Raw genomic sequence first — 18,144 nt, forward strand, 5'->3', positions numbered from 1 at the left:
GTTATTTATGTTGCTGCTCAGTTGTACTCAGTTGAAAATTGGCTTGAAGCTAGAAATACTGGACCTGAGTATATATGCGAAACTTTTGTTGTGATTTTACATTTGTATGTGCCACATGTGATTGCTGGTATAATTTAAGTTTTTGTGTGTAGTTATAGATGTTGGGTTTTTCTTTTTAGGTGGGAAAAGCCCTGGGCAGATGGTTGTCATAGACCAAACAAGAGGAGACCCATTTTACATGAGACCACCAATGAGAAGGGGCAGATTTGACAGAGTAAGTTGCACTATTTTGTGCTAGTTAACTTGGTCATGTATGTATAATATCATCCTGCTTGGTGTCTTTTAGATATTTCAAAAGTTCTAGCAATTAAGTATGCTGTTTTCTCCCTGTACATTAACCAGTATACTGCAAGTACAGTTAAACCATTTCATCATTAACAAATGGAGTCCTCACCCAGTTGGGAGGAGAGGGAAATATTTATTTTTAAGAGCTAAAGTATAATGAAAGGAAGAAATGTGTGCTTTATGCTAAGTAATTTCTTGTACAGTAGAAGCCCTCGAATTGCAGACTCAGTCATTCGCAGTATTTTGGATTCAAACCACATTCACGGAAGGCCAATTCCCACTTGAACTAGGTGAGATTATAATCACCCCTCTATTGAAAGATCTCAAAGGCCCAATAGATACCCCCTCTAACTACAGACCCATCGCCTCAATATGCTAAATTAATAGAAGGACAAGTAGCACAATACTTCACCAACTACCTAGAAGACCATAACATACTTCACCCCTCTCAGTCAGGATTCAGATCCAGCTATAGTACAGAGACATTATTAGCAACACGACTAGACACAGCCATACAGCACCTTAGTAAAGGAGGAAGAATGTTGCTAATTCAACTCAATCTCTCTCTCAGCGGCATTCGACCTGGTAGACCACACCATACTTCTCCAGATACTATACGCCATAGAGATCTCGGGAGCAGTATACAACTGGTTCCAAGGATTCTTAAAAACAAGAACCTACAGAGTCAAGTCAAACGACCACAAATCGGACCCCCTATGCTCGTCAACCTCTTCATATCCTCCCTTGGCATCACTCTAGATACCCTAAACGTAACATCCTTCAGCTACGCAGATGATATAACCATACTCCTCCCCTTCGACACCCAAGACCCCACCTCATTAGGCAACCTAAGAACAACACTGGAAGCAGTGGAAGAATGGATGCTAGACCACAAACTGAAACTGAACTTGGACAAAACAATTTCTACTACTTGAAAAGGACAAAACCCCATCCATAACAGAACTAGCAGTAAACGTCACCAAATATCCCATACAGCCCTCTTTCAAAATCCTTGGAGTATCAATAGATAGATGCTGCACAATGCAGATACAAATCAACAAAACCACTCAAAAAGCATTTTTCACCATGCGCAACCTTCTTTTTTTTAAGCAGTGCCTCTGCCGGGTCAGACCAGAGGTCCATTCCTCCCAGCAGTCCGCCCCCGCGGCGGCCTAACAGGTCATGACCTGCCTTAATCACCAGAAGGGGCCCCCTTGCCCCCTAGGTTTCTCATCGAAGTCCTATCTTCCCATCAATGTCCTAACCCTCCGGCCTTGCACTTGCACGACCTGGAATACCAAAATTTTTCGAAAAAGATCACTACTGCAATATCCTCTACCTTCCATGCCCCAAAAACTTGATAAACCAACTACAGACCTTTAAAAACACAGCCCTCAGGCTGATCTATTCACTCAGAAAATTTGACCATATCACTAATGCCTACCTAGACTCAAGTTTCAAGTTTTAATAATAATTTGATTAATCGCTTAATCTAAATTCTAAGCGATGTACATGTTAATAAAATTACAATGTAAGGGGGATAATACAATAAATAAGACTAACAAGATTATTGACAAATTTGATAAGACTAGAAACATAAGGGAGGAGATGGGTAAGAATTACAATTTATATAAAAGTTAAAGAAACAAATAAGGGGGACACATAAGGAAAGGGGAGAAGAAAAAAAAAAGATTACTTCAATAAAATTATAGAAAGAAAAAATGAAATTGGTTCAAAGACTAAATGATTAATTTATAAAGGCATCTTTAAAGAGAAAACTCTTCAGTTTACCTTTAAATTTTTCTATATTGGTTTCTTCCCTTAAATGGCTAGGGAGAGAATTCCAGGTTTGGGGAGCTGTAACTGAAAAGATCAACTGTCGTCGAGTATTTATAATTTTAAGAGAAGGAATCGTTAGCAAATGCTGTTCAGCGTATCTTAATGTTCTATTGGAGGTGTAAGGGATTAATAACTTGTAAATAAAAGCCGGAGTTTTAGAAAGAAGAGATTTAAATGTAAGCAAACATAGTTTATATATTACCCGATGTGCAACTGGAAGCCAGTGGGCTTCCTTAAGAAGGGGTGTTACGTGGTCGAACTTCTTAGCTTTAAAAATGAGTTTAATGGACGTATTTTGAATGATCTGTAGACGTTTGATTTCCTTTTGAGCTATTCTGTTGTACAGAGCATTACAATAGTCTATTTTGGAAATAACGAGAGAGTGGATAAGGATATTAAGAGAATTAGCACAAAGAAATTGAGAAACAGAACGAATATGTCGAAGCCTAAAAAAAGAAGATTTAACAATACTACTGATGTGGTCATGAAAAGAGAGTTTGATCAAAAATAACTCCAAGAATTTTAATGTTATATACTTCTTGTAACGGAAGACCCTTGATAGTAATCGGAAGGTTAAGTTTTAAGTTATCCTTCCAGGGAAAAAGCATAACATTTGATTTATTGATATTCAGTGCTAGTCTATTATTATTCAGCCATTGATATATTTTTTCAAGTTTCATATTAATTGATGGTATGTCCAAAGGGTTATTGGTATAGGATGTAATAGTTGAATGTCATCGGCATAAGCAAATACATTGAAGCCGATGGATTGACACAGGCTCACACTGGCTACCAATACAAGCTCGAATCCAATTCAAATTTTATTGTCTATTATACAAAGCAATAAACGGAACTGCACCCACCTACCTCAACAACCGTCTAAATCGTAACCGCACATCCAGACTAAGAAGAACCCAGATCCTATTCTCCTACCCACCACTCAAGGGAACTCAGTGAAAGAAGATGTACGACGGCCTCCTAACGATGCAGGCAGCGAAGCTGGACCCCTGTATCTCCAACCTATTGTCAACTGCAAGTGACTTTAAATCATTCCAAAAAGAAATCAAAATCCTGCTATTAAAAAAAAAACTATACAGCCTTCTGTCCCCCCTCGCACCCTCCCCCCTCCGTGCAAACTACAGTTGACCTCCCCAACGACCCTAACAAGTAACCATCATCTTCCCTACTAGTAATATCTTTTATCCCAGGACAAGCAGGCAGGTATTCTCACTAGTGGGTGATGTCATCAGACAGAGCCCGATACGGACGTCTCACAAGCACGTGTTGCTTGTAGAAACTTAAAAGTTTCGAGATGCCCGCACCGCACATGCGCCGGTGCCTTCCCGCCCGGAGAGCCGGGCGTGTCTCCTCAGTTCTTTTCTTTCCGCGGAGCTGAGAAGTTCAACTTCATCATGCGCTAGCTGAATTCAGTTAAATTTGCCTTCCTTGTCCGCGTTTTCGCTTTCTTTTAATTCTAATAGTACCTTTCTTTTTCAGTAAAAAAAAAAAACAAGATTATTTCCTCCGGCGGGTCGAACGGGCCGGCCACGTGGCTTAGGCCTACGGGCTTCGACCTCGCAGCGGAGATTTTCCGGCCTATGTCCCGGCCAATCACCGGGTTTAAAAAGTGCAGCAAGTGCCAACGCGCGATTTCACTCACGGACCCGCACCGACGCAGTTTACAGTATCTTGGTCCTGACCACATTCCGAAATCGTGCAGGCCTTGCTCTACCCTTACGGCACGCTCTTTCAAACGGCGTTGCCTATTGTGGGAGTCGATGTTCAAGATGGACGCAGCTAAGGATCCTTCAGCTTCTACTTCATCTGATACCTCCCCGGTTCGTGCGAAACCTGCATCGAGTGTGGTGAAACCGGCATCGTTCATCCCGACACCATCCACGAGCTCGACGTCGGTGCCTGCCCCGGTCTCCTCGGTTCAGGTACCTCTTCCTTCCACAGTACCACCAGTGGTCATCAAAGTGCCGAAAGCTACCAAGCAGATGCACTCGACCTCGAAGGAACGCGATGACCGTGCAGGAGGACCCCCTTTCGGTGCGGATCCCTCCTTATCGGCTTCGCTACGGTCCATGCTGGAAGCTCAATTCGTTGAGCTCATGCAGACCATCGGACCCGGGCTCATCGCTGCCATACAGGGTGACCTCCCGGTACCGGTCCAAAGGGGCGGTCCGCCCCCTCCCCCACGCCGTTCGACATCGACAACCGACGAGGACGAACGGGGGAGGGCGGCGATGCCCATGCGGCAAGCCTCGCTTACTGATATGCCGCCATTAGAGCCCATTACGCCTCCGCGCCAACATGGGTCCAGACCTCCGATCGATAATCAAAGCCCTGGGCATAGTCAGGAAGAGTTCTTCCGCACTCCTTACCAGACTTGGGTAGCATCGCAAGAACCTGCATCGCAACCCCAGTTGCGATCCACCGCTTCCAGCCCTATCCATCACTTGGGGGCCTCGGGAGACCATGCGATGCACAGACGATCCCGATCTCCGTCCCGCCACCGAGAGGGACATCGATCCAGACACTCATCTTGGCACTCTTCACGCCATTCGGAGGTGTCACCGCAGAAAAAACTGCAACGTATGGGATACTCCTCAGATGTATCCCCGCCGGAGGGACCGGAGTACGAGGAACCACCCGTACCCGATTCTCCTTGCCATTCCCCGATGTCCATGGACCCGGAGGCCTCTTCCTCCTCCAGCCCGTCTCACAAACCGACGCTGGCGGATCAATTGTCTTTCTCATCATTCCTCCGACAAATGGCGGATGATCTGGATGTGACTCTTGACACGGGCTCCCGATACTCCAAAGAGTATCTGGACACCATGCATTTGCCTAACCCTCCAACGGAGTCACTTCGGCTCCCTCTGCATAAATTGCTGGATCAGACCTTCATGCAGTGTTTTGAAACACCGTACTCCATACCGGCGATTCCCAGCAAACTCGATGCCCGATACCGCATCGTGCACCACAAAGGGTTCGAGGGCCCTCAACTCTCTCACCAATCCCTACTGGTCGAGTCCTCTCTTAAACGCTCTCATCCCTCTCAGGTCTACGCCTCTGTACCGCCGGGCCGAGAGGGGAGAACGATGGACAAATTTGGTAGAAAATTCTATCAAAACTCCATGATGGCGTCACGGGTGCTGAACTACAATTTCTTTTTCTCTTCCTACCTGGAGTTCTTCTTGCCGGTGCTCCGCAAGTTCACTCCTTTCATAGACACCCAAGCTCGATTCGAGTTCGAGGAAGTGGTAGCCTCCCTCTCCCAGTTACGCCTCCAGCTGATGCAATCCTCCTTCGATGCATTCGAACTCTTGGCACGTGCTGCCGCAAGCGCGGTAGCCATGCGTCGCCTGGCATGGCTCCGTACAATCGATATGGATCCCAACCTCCAAGACAGACTCGCCAACGTACCATGTGCGGGAGCTGATCTGTTCGATGAGTCTATCGAAACTGTTACCAAGAAGCTGTCGGATCACGAAAAATCTTTTCAATCCATCCTGCGGCCCAAACCCAAACCTCAACAGTCTCGACCTTCCAGGCCACCCCTGATTTACCAGCGGCGTTACATGCCTCGACAAACGCCTGCTGCGAGGCAACCTGCGAAGAGACAACCTCCCCAGAAGTCTCAGCAAAAACCCCAGCCACCGGCTGCACCTAAGGCTACCCAGCCCTTTTGACTCCCTTCCTGGGAGCATAACCGACACCGTTCTGCAACCCTCAGCCTCTCCCATAGGGGGCCGCCTCCATCTTTTTTACCATCGATGGGAGGCCATAACCACGGACCTATGGGTCCTTACCATCATAAGAGACGGATACTCCTTTCACTTCCATCGGGTCCCCCCGGACCATCCTCCAAGAGAGTATCCTTCAAGCTCGACACAGACCGCCCTTCTTCTTCAGGAAGTCCAAACCTTACTTCAGCTTCGGGCCGTCGAGCCGGTCCCATCAGACCAATTGAACCGAGGGTTTTACTCCCGGTACTTCCTCGTCCCGAAGAAAAGGGGCGACCTGCGACCCATTTTAGACCTTCGGGCCCTCAACAAGTTTCTGGTCAAAGAGAAGTTTCGTATGCTGACTCTGGCATCTCTATACCCCCTCCTCGAGCAGAACGACTGGTTATGCTCCCTGGATCTCAAGGAGGCCTACACTCACATCCCCATTCACCCAGCCTCCCGAAAGTTCCTCAGATTTCGAGTGGGAAATCTGCATCTACAGTATCGAGTGCTACCATTCGGCCTCTCTTCGTCCCCCAGAGTCTTCACAAAGTGCCTGGTGGTAGTGGCCGCGGCACTCCGGGACAGGGGTCTACAGGTGTTCCCATACCTCGACGACTGGCTCATCAAGGCCCCGTCAGCCCCAGAGGTCACTTCGGCGGTCTTGGCTACAACCTACTTCCTCCAGAATTTGGGCTTGGAGATCAACTTTTCCAAGTCTCATCTGCAACCCACCCAGTCCCTCCCCTTCATCGGGGCAGTCCTGGACACCATTCGACTCCGAGCATTCCTGCCTCTTCAACGCATGGAGGCTCTTCTTCATCTCTGCCAGTCGGTGTCTACTCGCCAAACCCTACCGGTGAGACAACTGATGGTGCTCCTGGGCCACATGGCCTCCACAGTACATGTGACACCCTTTGCCAGACTCCATCTCAGAATCCCCCAGTGGACCCTGGCATCACAGTGGAATCAGACGTCCGATCCACTAACCAAACACATCGTAGTCACACCTGCTCTTCGGCAGTCTCTACTTTGGTGGATGACCTCTTCGAATCTATCCAGAGGTTTGCTGTTGCACTCTCCCCCCCATCAGAAAGTTCTCACAACCGATTCGTCGAACTATGCATGGGGGGCCCACCTGGATGGTCTCCGCACCCAAGGATTCTGGACCAGTGCGGACAGACTACATCAAATCAATCTACTGGAGCTCAGAGCCATCTTCAATGCTCTCCAAGCTTTCCAACACCTACTTCACGACATGGTGATCCTCATTCGCACAGACAATCAGGCCGCCATGTATTATATCAACAAGCAAGGAGGCACGGGCTCGGCCCTCCTTTGCCAGGAAGCTCTACGAGTCTGGGACTGGGCGGTGCGCCACAACACCTTCCTCAGAGCTGTCTACATTCAGGGGAAGAACAACGTCTTAGCAGACAACCTAAGTCGTCTTCTACAACCTCACGAATGGACTCTCCATTCCAGCCCCCTTCACCAAATCTTCACACAGTGGGGGACGCCTCAGATAGACCTCTTTGCGGCTCCCCACAACTCCAAACTGCCTCAGTTTTGCTCCAGGATCTACACTCCTCATCGCCTCGAGGCAGATGCTTTTCTACTGGACTGGGGGAAACGATTTCTATATGCGTTCCCACCATTCCCGCTGATCCAGAAGACTCTGGTCAAGCTGAAACTCGAACAGGCCACCATGATTCTAATAGCCCCTCGGTGGCCCAGACAACCTTGGTTCTCCCTTCTACTCCAACTCAGCAGCAGGGAACCAGTACCACTTCCAGTGTTTCCTTCACTACTTACTCAACATCAAGGATCACTACTTCATCCCAACCTGCAGTCTCTCCACCTGACAGCTTGGTTCCTCTCAACGTAACCCCTCACCAATTCTCACAAGAAGTGAGGGAGGTCTTGGAGGCTTCCAGGAAGCCCGCCACTCGACAATGCTACTCCCAGAAATGGACTAGATTCTCCTCATGGTGTGTTTCTAAATCAAAGGAACCTCAGCGAGCTTCCTTATCCTCCGTGCTGGACTATCTCCTACACCTATCTCAATCTGGGCTCAAGTCTACATCCATACGAGTCCACCTGAGCGCTATTGCGGCTTTCCACCAGCCTCTACAAGGGAAACCCCTCTCGGCCCATCCGGTGGTCGCCAGATTTATGAAAGGACTCTTTCATGTTAACCCTCCTCTCAAACCACCCCCAGTAGTTTGGGATCTCAATGTAGTCCTTTCCCGTCTCATGAAGCCCCCGTTTGAACCACTCAACAGGGCTCCTCTTAAGTATCTCACCTGGAAAGTGCTTTTTCTTGTAGCCCTTACGTCTGCTCGCTGAGTCAGCGAACTCCAGGCATTGATGGCGGATCCACCATTCACAGTATTCCATCATGACAAGGTGGTCCTCCGCACTCACCCGAAATTCCTGCCTAAAGTGGTCTCCGAATTTCATCTCAACCAATCCATTGTACTTCCAGTATTCTTTCCTAAGCCCCATTCTCACCACGGAGAATCGGCCCTTCACACTGTAAACGTGCTTTGGCTTTCTACCTGGATCGTACCAAGCCACACAAAACCACTCCTCAACTTTTTGTCTCCTTCGATCCTAATAAGTTGGGTATCAAAGCGCACCATCTCTAATTGGATGGCGGCTTGTATCTCTTTCTGCTATGCCCAGGCGGGATTATCACTCCCCGGTAAGGTCACAGCCCATAAGGTCAGAGCAATGGCAGCCTCAGTAGCATTCCTCAGATCAACACCAATTGAGGAGATTTGTAAGGCTGCCACTTGGTCCTCGGTTCACACTTTCACCTCACATTATTGTCTGGATACTTTCTCCAGACGGGATGGACAGTTTGGCCAAACAGTGTTGAAAAATTTATTCTCTTAAGACGCCAACTCCCCCTCCATCCCACTGAGGTTAGCTTGGAGGTCACCCACTAGTGAGAATACCTGCCTGCTTGTCCTGGGATAAAGCAATGTTACTTACCGTAACAGTTGTTATCCAGGGACAGCAGGCAGCTATTCTCACGTCCCATCCAGCTCCCCTGGGTTGGCTTCTCAGGCTAGCTACCTGAACTGAGGAGACACGCCCGGCTTTCCGGGCGGGAAGGCACCGGCGCCTCGAAACTTAAGTTTCTACAAGCAACACGTGCTTGTGAGACGTCCGTATCGGGCTCTGTCTGATGACATCACCCACTAGTGAGAATAGCTGCCTGCTGTCCCTGGATAACAACTGTTACGGTAAGTAACATTGCTTTCTACTCCCATCCTCAATTTCTTCCCTCTGCCTCCTCAATTCAATGTCCCCCAAATTGTAACTTCCTGGAATTGCCCAGCTATCTTATACTGCATTCTGCTTAGATCTGTAAGCATCCCCTAAATTGTAACTTCCTGGAAATGTCCAGCTATCTTATACTGTAATCCGCTTAGAACTTCAAGGAACAGGCGGAATAGAAGTCACTAATGTAATGTTTTTTCTGACTGCCTTTTCCGGTCAGAAAATACAGGGAATGACTGAGTCCGCGAATCAGCCTTCTGCACAGCCATCGATTCCAGTCGGCCTTCTGCACAGCTGATTCCTCCTCTTCTTCCCCCCTCCCCCAGCCTAACTGACTGCCAGCCTAAATATTGGGGGGGGGGGGGGGTGTTTAAGCACCTGCTGCCGCCCCTGCAGCCCTCTCCTGCCTCTGATCCGCTCCTAAACTGTTTTTTGAAATTTACGGGTGCTCCTGGAATGGAACGGAACCCCCGTGAATTTCGAGGGACTACTGTATACATTTTGAGAGAAAAGGTGTGGTGGCCATGTTCGCTCTTCAAGGTAATATGTAGAAATAAAATAAAAACATAAAGGAAAGAAATACCACCTTCAGTGTCCTTCCAGACTGGCACAGGTGGATGGGTTTACATAGTAACGTAGTAAATGACGGCAGATAAAGATCTGAATGGTCCATACAGTTTTACCTGTAATCCCATGCATTATAATTTCATGATTAAATTAAAATGTCTATTTTCTTTGTTTCTGGGCATAGACCATAGCAGTCTACCTGGTACTGTCCCTAGGTTCCATCTGTTGGAGTTTCCGTTAAAATTCATTCCAGCTTATCCAAATCATCTCCTTTGTTGGATTCAGTCTGTAGCAATTAGAGAATAAACACTGTGGTGACCTGCAACAACGGAAATGCTAATTTCCTCTCCGTGGAAATGGTGACCAAACTTTGCACCATCCGCAAGAACGGTTAAAGATCCTTGTCACCGCAGTGTGGAACAACCCATGGTCCTTCTCTTTGCTCCCCTCTGAAATTCATATCCCAGCGGTTCATCTTCCTTTCGTCTCCTCCCCCTGGAGTGCAACAATGGAAGAGGGATAGCACTGGTCAGCAGCTTTGGAAAGGCTTTGCAGTTCTGATTGGGGAACTTGGTCTGAAATCCCCAATCACAACCCAAAATAAGCATGAGGGATGCCTACTTCCTCCTGCCTGGACAACTATGAACACTCCCTCAAACCTTATCTTGTCTGCTATCTGGATTGGAAGACCGTCAAGAGTGATGCTTTCTCTCTCCCCAGCAGGCCTGCCTCTTCAAAATAGTGGGCCTTCCCCCTTAGTGCTCTTTGGGAAGCACTGGGAGGGGCCTAAGACCCTAATTGGCCCAGGTGTTCAAGGCCCCTCATACTTCCGGTCTTCGTTCCAATCCAGACTTCAGTCAAAGTAAATAAAAATAAAAAAGGGCGGGTTCTGGGTGTTCATGGCTGTTCAGGCAGAAGGGAGTGGGTATCCCTCATGTCAATTTCAGATGTGGTGAGCATCGGGTGTTGAGGGAGTAGGGCATCCCTAACGTGACCATTTATTTTTTTCATCAAAAGGGGACATCTATTAATTGTCAGTCCCGCCCCCCCCATTCCTGCCCTAGCCCCGCCCCCCAATCCCACCCCCAATTTCTTCCATTAATTTTTCATGTACATATCTTCATATTAATTCATAATGGTAACCTTAAAATTAAAAAAAACTACAAAGCACACTATAAGCAGAGAAAATGTTAATTATTTATATTTGGGGAGTTTTCAAAGATGTCAAGGCAAATGACTTTAAAATATGCAATGTCACCTCAGTAACTATAGAAAAATAGACAAATATAGTGCAAAATATAGACAGCAGATATAAAATCTCAAAACTGACATGTTTTGGTCACTAAATTAAAAATAAAATCATTTTTCCTACCTTTGCGGTCCTGACTGTATCCTTTCTTTCATTTCTTTCTGCACTCAGGCCCAACAATTGTCCCTTTCTATTCCCTCCCTCCTTCCTTCCTATGTACACTGTGCCTCCTTCCCATGTCCATAGTGCACCCCAGTGCCTCCTTCCCATGTCCATAGTGCACCCCAGTGCCTCCTTCCCATGTCCATAGTGCGCACCAGTGCCTCCTTCCCGTGTCCCTAGTGCGCCCCAGTGCCTCCTTCCCGTGTCCCTAGTGCCCCCCAGTGCCTCCTTCCCGTGTCCCTAGTGCCTGATTCAAATCCTCCACCCGTCTGCCCATGTACTGCCGCTGCCTACCAGTCTGCCTCCCTGCCGCGCCGATTCCAACTCTGGTCCGCCGCCGATGCTTCATGCCTTCTTCCCGACATCAATTTTGAAGTCGGAGAGGAAGTTCGGGCTAGCCAGGCAGCGATTGGCTGGTCCAGAACTTCCTCTCAGACGTCAAAATTGATTTCGGGAAGAAGGCAAGAAGCGGCGGCTAATTGCACAAATAATGTAGCTAAGGTAACCTGTTCTGAATCTGATTTTTCTATTAAATTCGTCAAGTCCAATAAGTCTAATTCCGGTTCCTTGTGATCTTCCAGAGTTTTCTTCTTTCCCAAGGAAATATAATAAATTTTAGAAATAGGTGGAAAGGAATTCTGTGGGATTTTCAGAATCTCTGAACGATATCGTTTAAACATATCCATTGGTGAAATAGTTGTTAATTTAGGAAAATTAATCAGCCTTAAATTTTGTCTCCGTGTAACATTTTCCAAGACTTCCATCTTAGAATTAATATTGCCATTTTCCTTCATTAGGAGATTTTGTGCTCCAAGATTTTCTAATTTTTTCTCTTGTTCAATTGATTTTTTTTTCCTCCAATTTATCCACCTTTTGTTTCAAAGTCAATGTCTCAGCCAATGTAGCAGAACGTTGGGTGGAAAAAGTTTGAAATTGAGTCCCCAGTGAAAATTGTAATGTGGCAATTGCTTCCCATATTGAGTTCAAGTCAATCATTGTAGGCTTTTCCAAGGGTGTCAATGTACAAGTAAATTTCAACTCATTTAAATTCACAGTACCTGGTTGAATATTAGATGGTGACGATACTTGCTGTTCCCCTGCCAATCACCGGTTACCTCGTGGCGTCGATTGAGAAAGGGGAGTAATTGACAGACTCCTAATCACAATTTCTTCCTCCCGTCGCTGCCTTAAGTGCCTTGGGCCAAATCATCATCCTAGGTCGTGCCTGCCTTGCCAAACGCTTCAGCCTCATGCTTTCAATCGTTGTATTTTGGTGGACAAGCTCTTCGAGATGGAATCTTCCAATGATCCCTCGACTTCAAAGGCATCCTCCGCCTCGACTCCTACCGAGGTTCCTCCTGCTTTTACTGCTTCCACCTCGAGCCTCACCAGGCCTTCGTCGTTTGCAGCGGCTCTTTCTTTCTTCCATCTGCTGTATCTTCCCCTGTTTCCTCAGGTCAGATAGCTCAGCAGTCGGTTCCACCGGTAGTGATTAAAGTGCCTAAGACTCCCAGGTCGAAGCACACTCAACACTACCAGGCGATACTGGACCTAGTACTCACAACGGAGATAGTGTCTCGGAGGTCTCAGTGGGTGATACACTGGCCTCCAGCGACCATAATATGGTATGGCTAAACCTCAGAAAAGGCTTCTCTAGATCAAGCACGGCAACGAGGATTCTCAACTTTAGAGGCACAGACTTCAACCGCATGGGAGTTTTTGTCCATCAAGAGCTACAGAAACATGCAGAAACTGACAATGTAGAGGATATGTGGTCGACTCTGAAGTCCATCCTACATGAAGCAACAACCCGCCACATAAAAACAATAAGTAAACGCAGGAGAAACAAAAGACCTCAATGGTTCACCAAGGAAATTTCAGACCTAGTTAAAAAGAAAAAAGAAGCATTTATCACCCACAAACATTTAGGAAGCCAGGAGGCGAAAAAGGACTATCTAGAGAGAGCTGTCAAAAAATCAGTCAGAGAGGCCAAACTCCGTATGGAGGAAGAGCTAGCACGGAACATTAAGAAAGGGGATAAATCTTTTTTCAGCTATATTAGTAATAGGAAAAAAAACAAAGATGGGATTGAACGCCTGAAGCAAGCAGACGGTAACTTTGCAGAATCAGATTCTATCAAGGCAGAACTGCTAAACGACTACTTCTGCTCAGTCTTCACATGTGAAGCACCGGGAGATGGTCCACAGATTCAGACGGGAGATAACCAGAAAGACCCGTTTCAAGACTTCGAATTCACGCCCAGTAGCATCTACAACGAACTATCGAGACTCAAAGTAAACAAAGCCATGGGGCCGGACGACCTACACCCCAGGGTGCTCAGGGAGTTAAGTGAAGTCCTGGCGGAACCACTATCTGTGCTTTTCAACCTTTCCTTACGCACAGGAAAAGTCCCCTTGGACTGGAAAACCGCCAACGTAATCCCACTCCACAAAAAAGGCTGCAAAACAGAGACAGCAAACTACAGGCCAGTGAGTCTCACGTCTATAGTGTGTAAGCTCATGGAAACTGATCAAACAGAATCTCGACATAATCCTGGATGAAGGAAACCTACGTGATCCCAACCAACACGGGTTCACCAACACGGGTTCACGGGTTCAGTCCAATCTTATTAGTTTTTTTGACTGGGTTACTAGACAACTGGATGCCGGAGAGTCACTGGACGTGGTATATTTAGACTTCAGCAAAGCATTTGATAGCGTCCCACACCGAAGGTTATTGAACAAGCTGAAATCGACAGGATTGGGGGACATTCTAACTACATGGGTTGGAGACTGGCTAAGTGGTAGACTACAGAGGGTGGTGGTGAATGGTACCCCATTAGAAGCGGCGGACGTGCTCAGTGGAGTGCCACAGGGCTCGGTCTTGGGCCCGATTCTATTCAACTTATTCATAAGTGATATGACGCATGGACTTAGAGGAAAGGGTATCACTGTTCGCCGACAATGCCAAAATCTGCAACATAGTAGGCAAAAGCTTGTTACCTGATAATATGACACAGGACCTACTGCTGCTGGAAAGATGGTCAACGACTTGGCAGCTGGACTTCAATGCTAAAAAATGCAAGGTAATGCACCTGGGCAAGAAAAATCCGCGCAGAACTTATGCACTAAATGGTGAGACCTTAGCTGCGACCACGGCAGAGCGTGATCTAGGGGTGATCATTAGTGACGAAAGCTGCCAATCGGGTGGAGAAGGCTTCCTCCAAGGCAAGATAAATGATGGGTTGTATCCGTAGAGGGTTTTTTCAGCAGGAGACCTGAAGTCATCATGCCATTATACAGATCCATGGTGCGGCCTCACTTGGAGTACTGTGTCCAATTCTGGAGACCACACTACCGTAAAGACATATTGAGGATCGAGTCAATTCAGCGAATGGCCACCAGGATGGTCTTGGGACTCAAGGATCTGACATACGAAGAAAGACTAAAAGAATTGCGGCTGTACTCACTTGAGGAACGAAGAGAGAGGGGAGACATGATTGAAACGTTCAAGTACATCATGGGTCGCATCGAGTCGGAAGATGATATCTTCTGTCTCGTGGGACCCTCGACCACCAGAGGGCACCCGCTGAAAATCAGGGGAGGGAAGTTTCACAGCGACTCCAGAAAGTACTTCTTCACCGAAAGAGTGGTAGATCATTGGAACAGACTCCCACTGCAGGTGATTGAGGCAAGCAACGTGACGGATTTTAAGAGAAAATGGGATGCTCACGTGGGATCTTTAAGGGAGTAAATTCAGGGGGGCGGGTACTTGGAATGGGCAGACTCGATGGGCTATGGCCCTTTTCTGCCACCATTTTCTATGTTTCTATGTTTCTACCTCGAAGGAACCTCCAGACACGGATCCATCCTTGCTGGCTTCTTTTCAGAGAAGCAGTTTATTCAGTTCCTTACAAATTTGGGACCCAAACAGCTTCCTCTTATCCAGCCTGGACATTCAGCAGACTCCTGCGAGGTCGAGCCGCTTCCTTTGCCTTAGTCTGAGCTTACACACTCTTTGCAGGGAGCAGAGTCTCTGCGAGTGTCTGGTCTGGTATCCAAGCACGTGAAGCAAGGAGCAGCTTCTTTGCGAGTGCCTCAACAGGACTCCTCACACTCTATACAAGGAGCAAAGTCTTTGGGAGTGCATCAAGGTTCCTCCATCAAGCCTCTGGAGCTTCGATCTACAGCCTCCAGTCCTATCCATTCTTTGATAGCTTTGGCTGCTTCCATCTCCGAGTCGAAGTCTTCTCGATCCTCGAGATCTGCTTCCAGGCACAGTTCTCACCGACGATCGAGGCCTTCATCGAGGCATCCTTCCAGGCATAGTTCTTCTTCTAAAGAACGACCTTCTTCAACTAAGCCTCGATCTACCCAAACTTCGACTAGACCACCGACTCCTCGTTCGAGGTCTCCAATGCCGGACCTCGAGGATATCCCGGTTTCGATTGCCTCGTCCAAGTCACCATGTTCCTTTGATGTCTTTTTTCCTGCCGAGGCTTCTTCTTCGACCCAAGCTGCCTTGATATCCTCGAGTCTTTCTCGAGGCAAAGCATTGGCAGATCAGCTATCTTTCTCATCTTTCCTTCGTCAGATGGCTGTAGACTTGGATCTTCAATTAGACACGGGCTCTAAATACTCTAAGGAGTATCTCGAAGTCATGCATCTCCCTCAACCTCCGGCGGAGTCACTTAAGCTTCCTCTTCATAAGCTTTTGAATCAGATTTTTGGTCGATGCATGAAAACACCTTTTTCCATACTAGCTGTTCCAGGCAAATTGGACTCTAGGTATAAAACTGTGCATCGCAAAGGATTTGACAACTCAGTTATCTCATCAATCCCTGCTGGTCTAGTCCTCCTTAAAGAGGTTCCATCCTTCCAAGGTTTATGCCACCGTTCCTCCTGGAAAGAAAGGGAAAACTATGGACAAATTCGGACGTTGCATCTATCAAAATGCTATGATGTCCTCAAGTCCTCATCTAATTTTCAATTCATCACTTATTTTGAATTCCTTATTTCTTTACTGCCAAATTTCTTGAATTATTTGGATACTCAAATGCACTTTGAATTTCAAGAAGTCCTTGCTTCTTTGTCTCAACTGGAGAATCAGCTCTTCATACTCTGGACTGTAAACGTGCTTTGGCCTTCTACTTGGAACCCCCACACCATACAGAACTGCTCCTTGACTTTTTGTCTCCTTCGATCCAAACAAGTTGGGACAAGCGTACCATCTTCAACTGGATGGCAGCTTGTATCTCTTTCTGCTATGCCCAGGCTGGATTACAAATACAGAGTCGAGTCAGAGCAATGGCAGCTTCAGTAGCTTTCCTCAGATCTACACCTATTGAAATTTGGAAAGCTACCACTTGGTCCTCTGTTCATACTTTCACTTCTCACTATTGTCTGGATGTTTTCTCCAGACGGGATGGCCATTTTGGCCAGAGAGTATTACAAAATTTATTCTCCTAAGTTGCCAACACTCCCATCATCCCATTCTGGTTAGCTTGGAGGTCACCCATATGTGAGAATAGGCTGGCTGCACCGTAACAGGTGTTATCCAGGGACAGCAGGCAGTTAGTCTCGCAACTCACCCACCTCCCCTGGTTGGCTTCTCTGCTAGCTATCTGAACTGAGAAGACTCGCCCTACGCTGGGCGGGAAGTCACTCGCGAATGCGCAGTGCGGCTGTCTCGGAACTTTCGAGTTTCTACAAGCAAATCTGTTTACGAGGCTTCCGCATCCGGTCTTTGTCGGTAACGTCGCCCATATGTGAGAATAGCTGCCTGCTGTCCCTGGATAACACCTGTTATGGTACGTAACTGTGCTATATAAAAAAATAACGATGCTTCCAAGACTTCCATTGTGCGCTGGATAAAGGATTCTGTGCTTCCACATAGCTGCAGAAGAAGCCTGATCCAGAATTTGAAGGCTCATTCCTTTCGGGGTCAGATAGCTTCTTGGGCTGAGTCTTCTCTTGTGCCTCCAGTGGATATCTATAAAGCTTCAGTTTGGTCTTCTCTCCATTACTATGTGCGACACTACCATGTTCAGGCGCATTGGGATGCCATGTTCGGTTAGCGTGTTCTGATGGTGTCCTTCCAGGTTGGTACTGCTTTGGTACATCAATCAGTGAATTGGGCCAGTCTGGAGAATTTGAAAAGAAGGCGAAATTAGGTTCTTGCCTGCTAAATTTTCTTTCTCTTAGGCTTTCCAGACCGGCCCAGTTCCCCCACCCTGTCTCAGGTATTTTTGGGATTCGTGTGAAGTGTGGTGTGTTCTTTTCTATGGGTTCTTGTATTTTTCTAGGGTCAGGGAGATTTAAAGAACAGTGGCTTTGGCTCAGCTGGCGAACTGTGGGGCTGTTTGCTGACAGGGCTTCTATTCAATTTCCAACAGTATTGTTCTATGTTAATTTACTCCTGTTTGGAGTGTTACTGTTATACTTAGTAGTTCTGCTTGGCTCTTCATCAGACTGCATATATTATGGGGAAGCACAGCTATTTACAGCCTATAGGTTTTTTCTCAGTTTTCACCTGCTGGTCATTGGTTAACTATTACTCATCAGTGAACTGGGCTGGTCTTGGAGAGTCTAAAAGAGAGAAAATTAGCAGGTAAGAACCTAATTTCTTTTTCACTATGCAATCAAAATATTTGCTTTTGACTAGTAGTGATATATACCCTTATGCTTCTGATCAACGTTTTATTTGCTAGCGGTTGTGATGTTTACACATTGGTTATAGTTGAGCAGTTGGGGAGATGTGGACACAATTACTTCAAAGTTAGCATCTGGGTGTGTTTTCTAATATTTGTATCTGCAGATGATGGTTAGCAGATGCCCAGGGTTTGGCCCATGTGAATGTTAGGGCAGATGGAGAGGACCTTTCCCCTCTTTATTTTTTGCATTACAGGAATGTTAAGAGCCAGGGGCAATTTATGGGTTTTTTTTAAATAGAAAATTATGT

The 18,144-nt window shown here is 46.9% G+C and overlaps 1 protein-coding gene across 3 annotated transcripts in view; it reads left to right on the top strand.

Annotated features, from left to right (window-relative positions):
* Positions 1 to 18,144, top strand: part of SLTM (SAFB like transcription modulator) — a 362,439-nt gene that overhangs the window by 220,080 nt on the left and 124,215 nt on the right. For all 3 annotated transcript variants that reach the window (XM_033919728.1, XM_033919731.1, XM_033919730.1), the window contains one exon: positions 180 to 274. In XM_033919728.1, coding sequence (XP_033775619.1) covers positions 180 to 274 — 95 coding nt within the window. The remainder of the gene's footprint in view (positions 1 to 179; positions 275 to 18,144) is intronic.

Source organism: Geotrypetes seraphini, chromosome 14 (genome assembly GCF_902459505.1).
Source record: "Geotrypetes seraphini chromosome 14, aGeoSer1.1, whole genome shotgun sequence".
In the NCBI taxonomy this organism is placed as follows: Eukaryota; Metazoa; Chordata; class Amphibia; order Gymnophiona; family Dermophiidae; genus Geotrypetes; species Geotrypetes seraphini.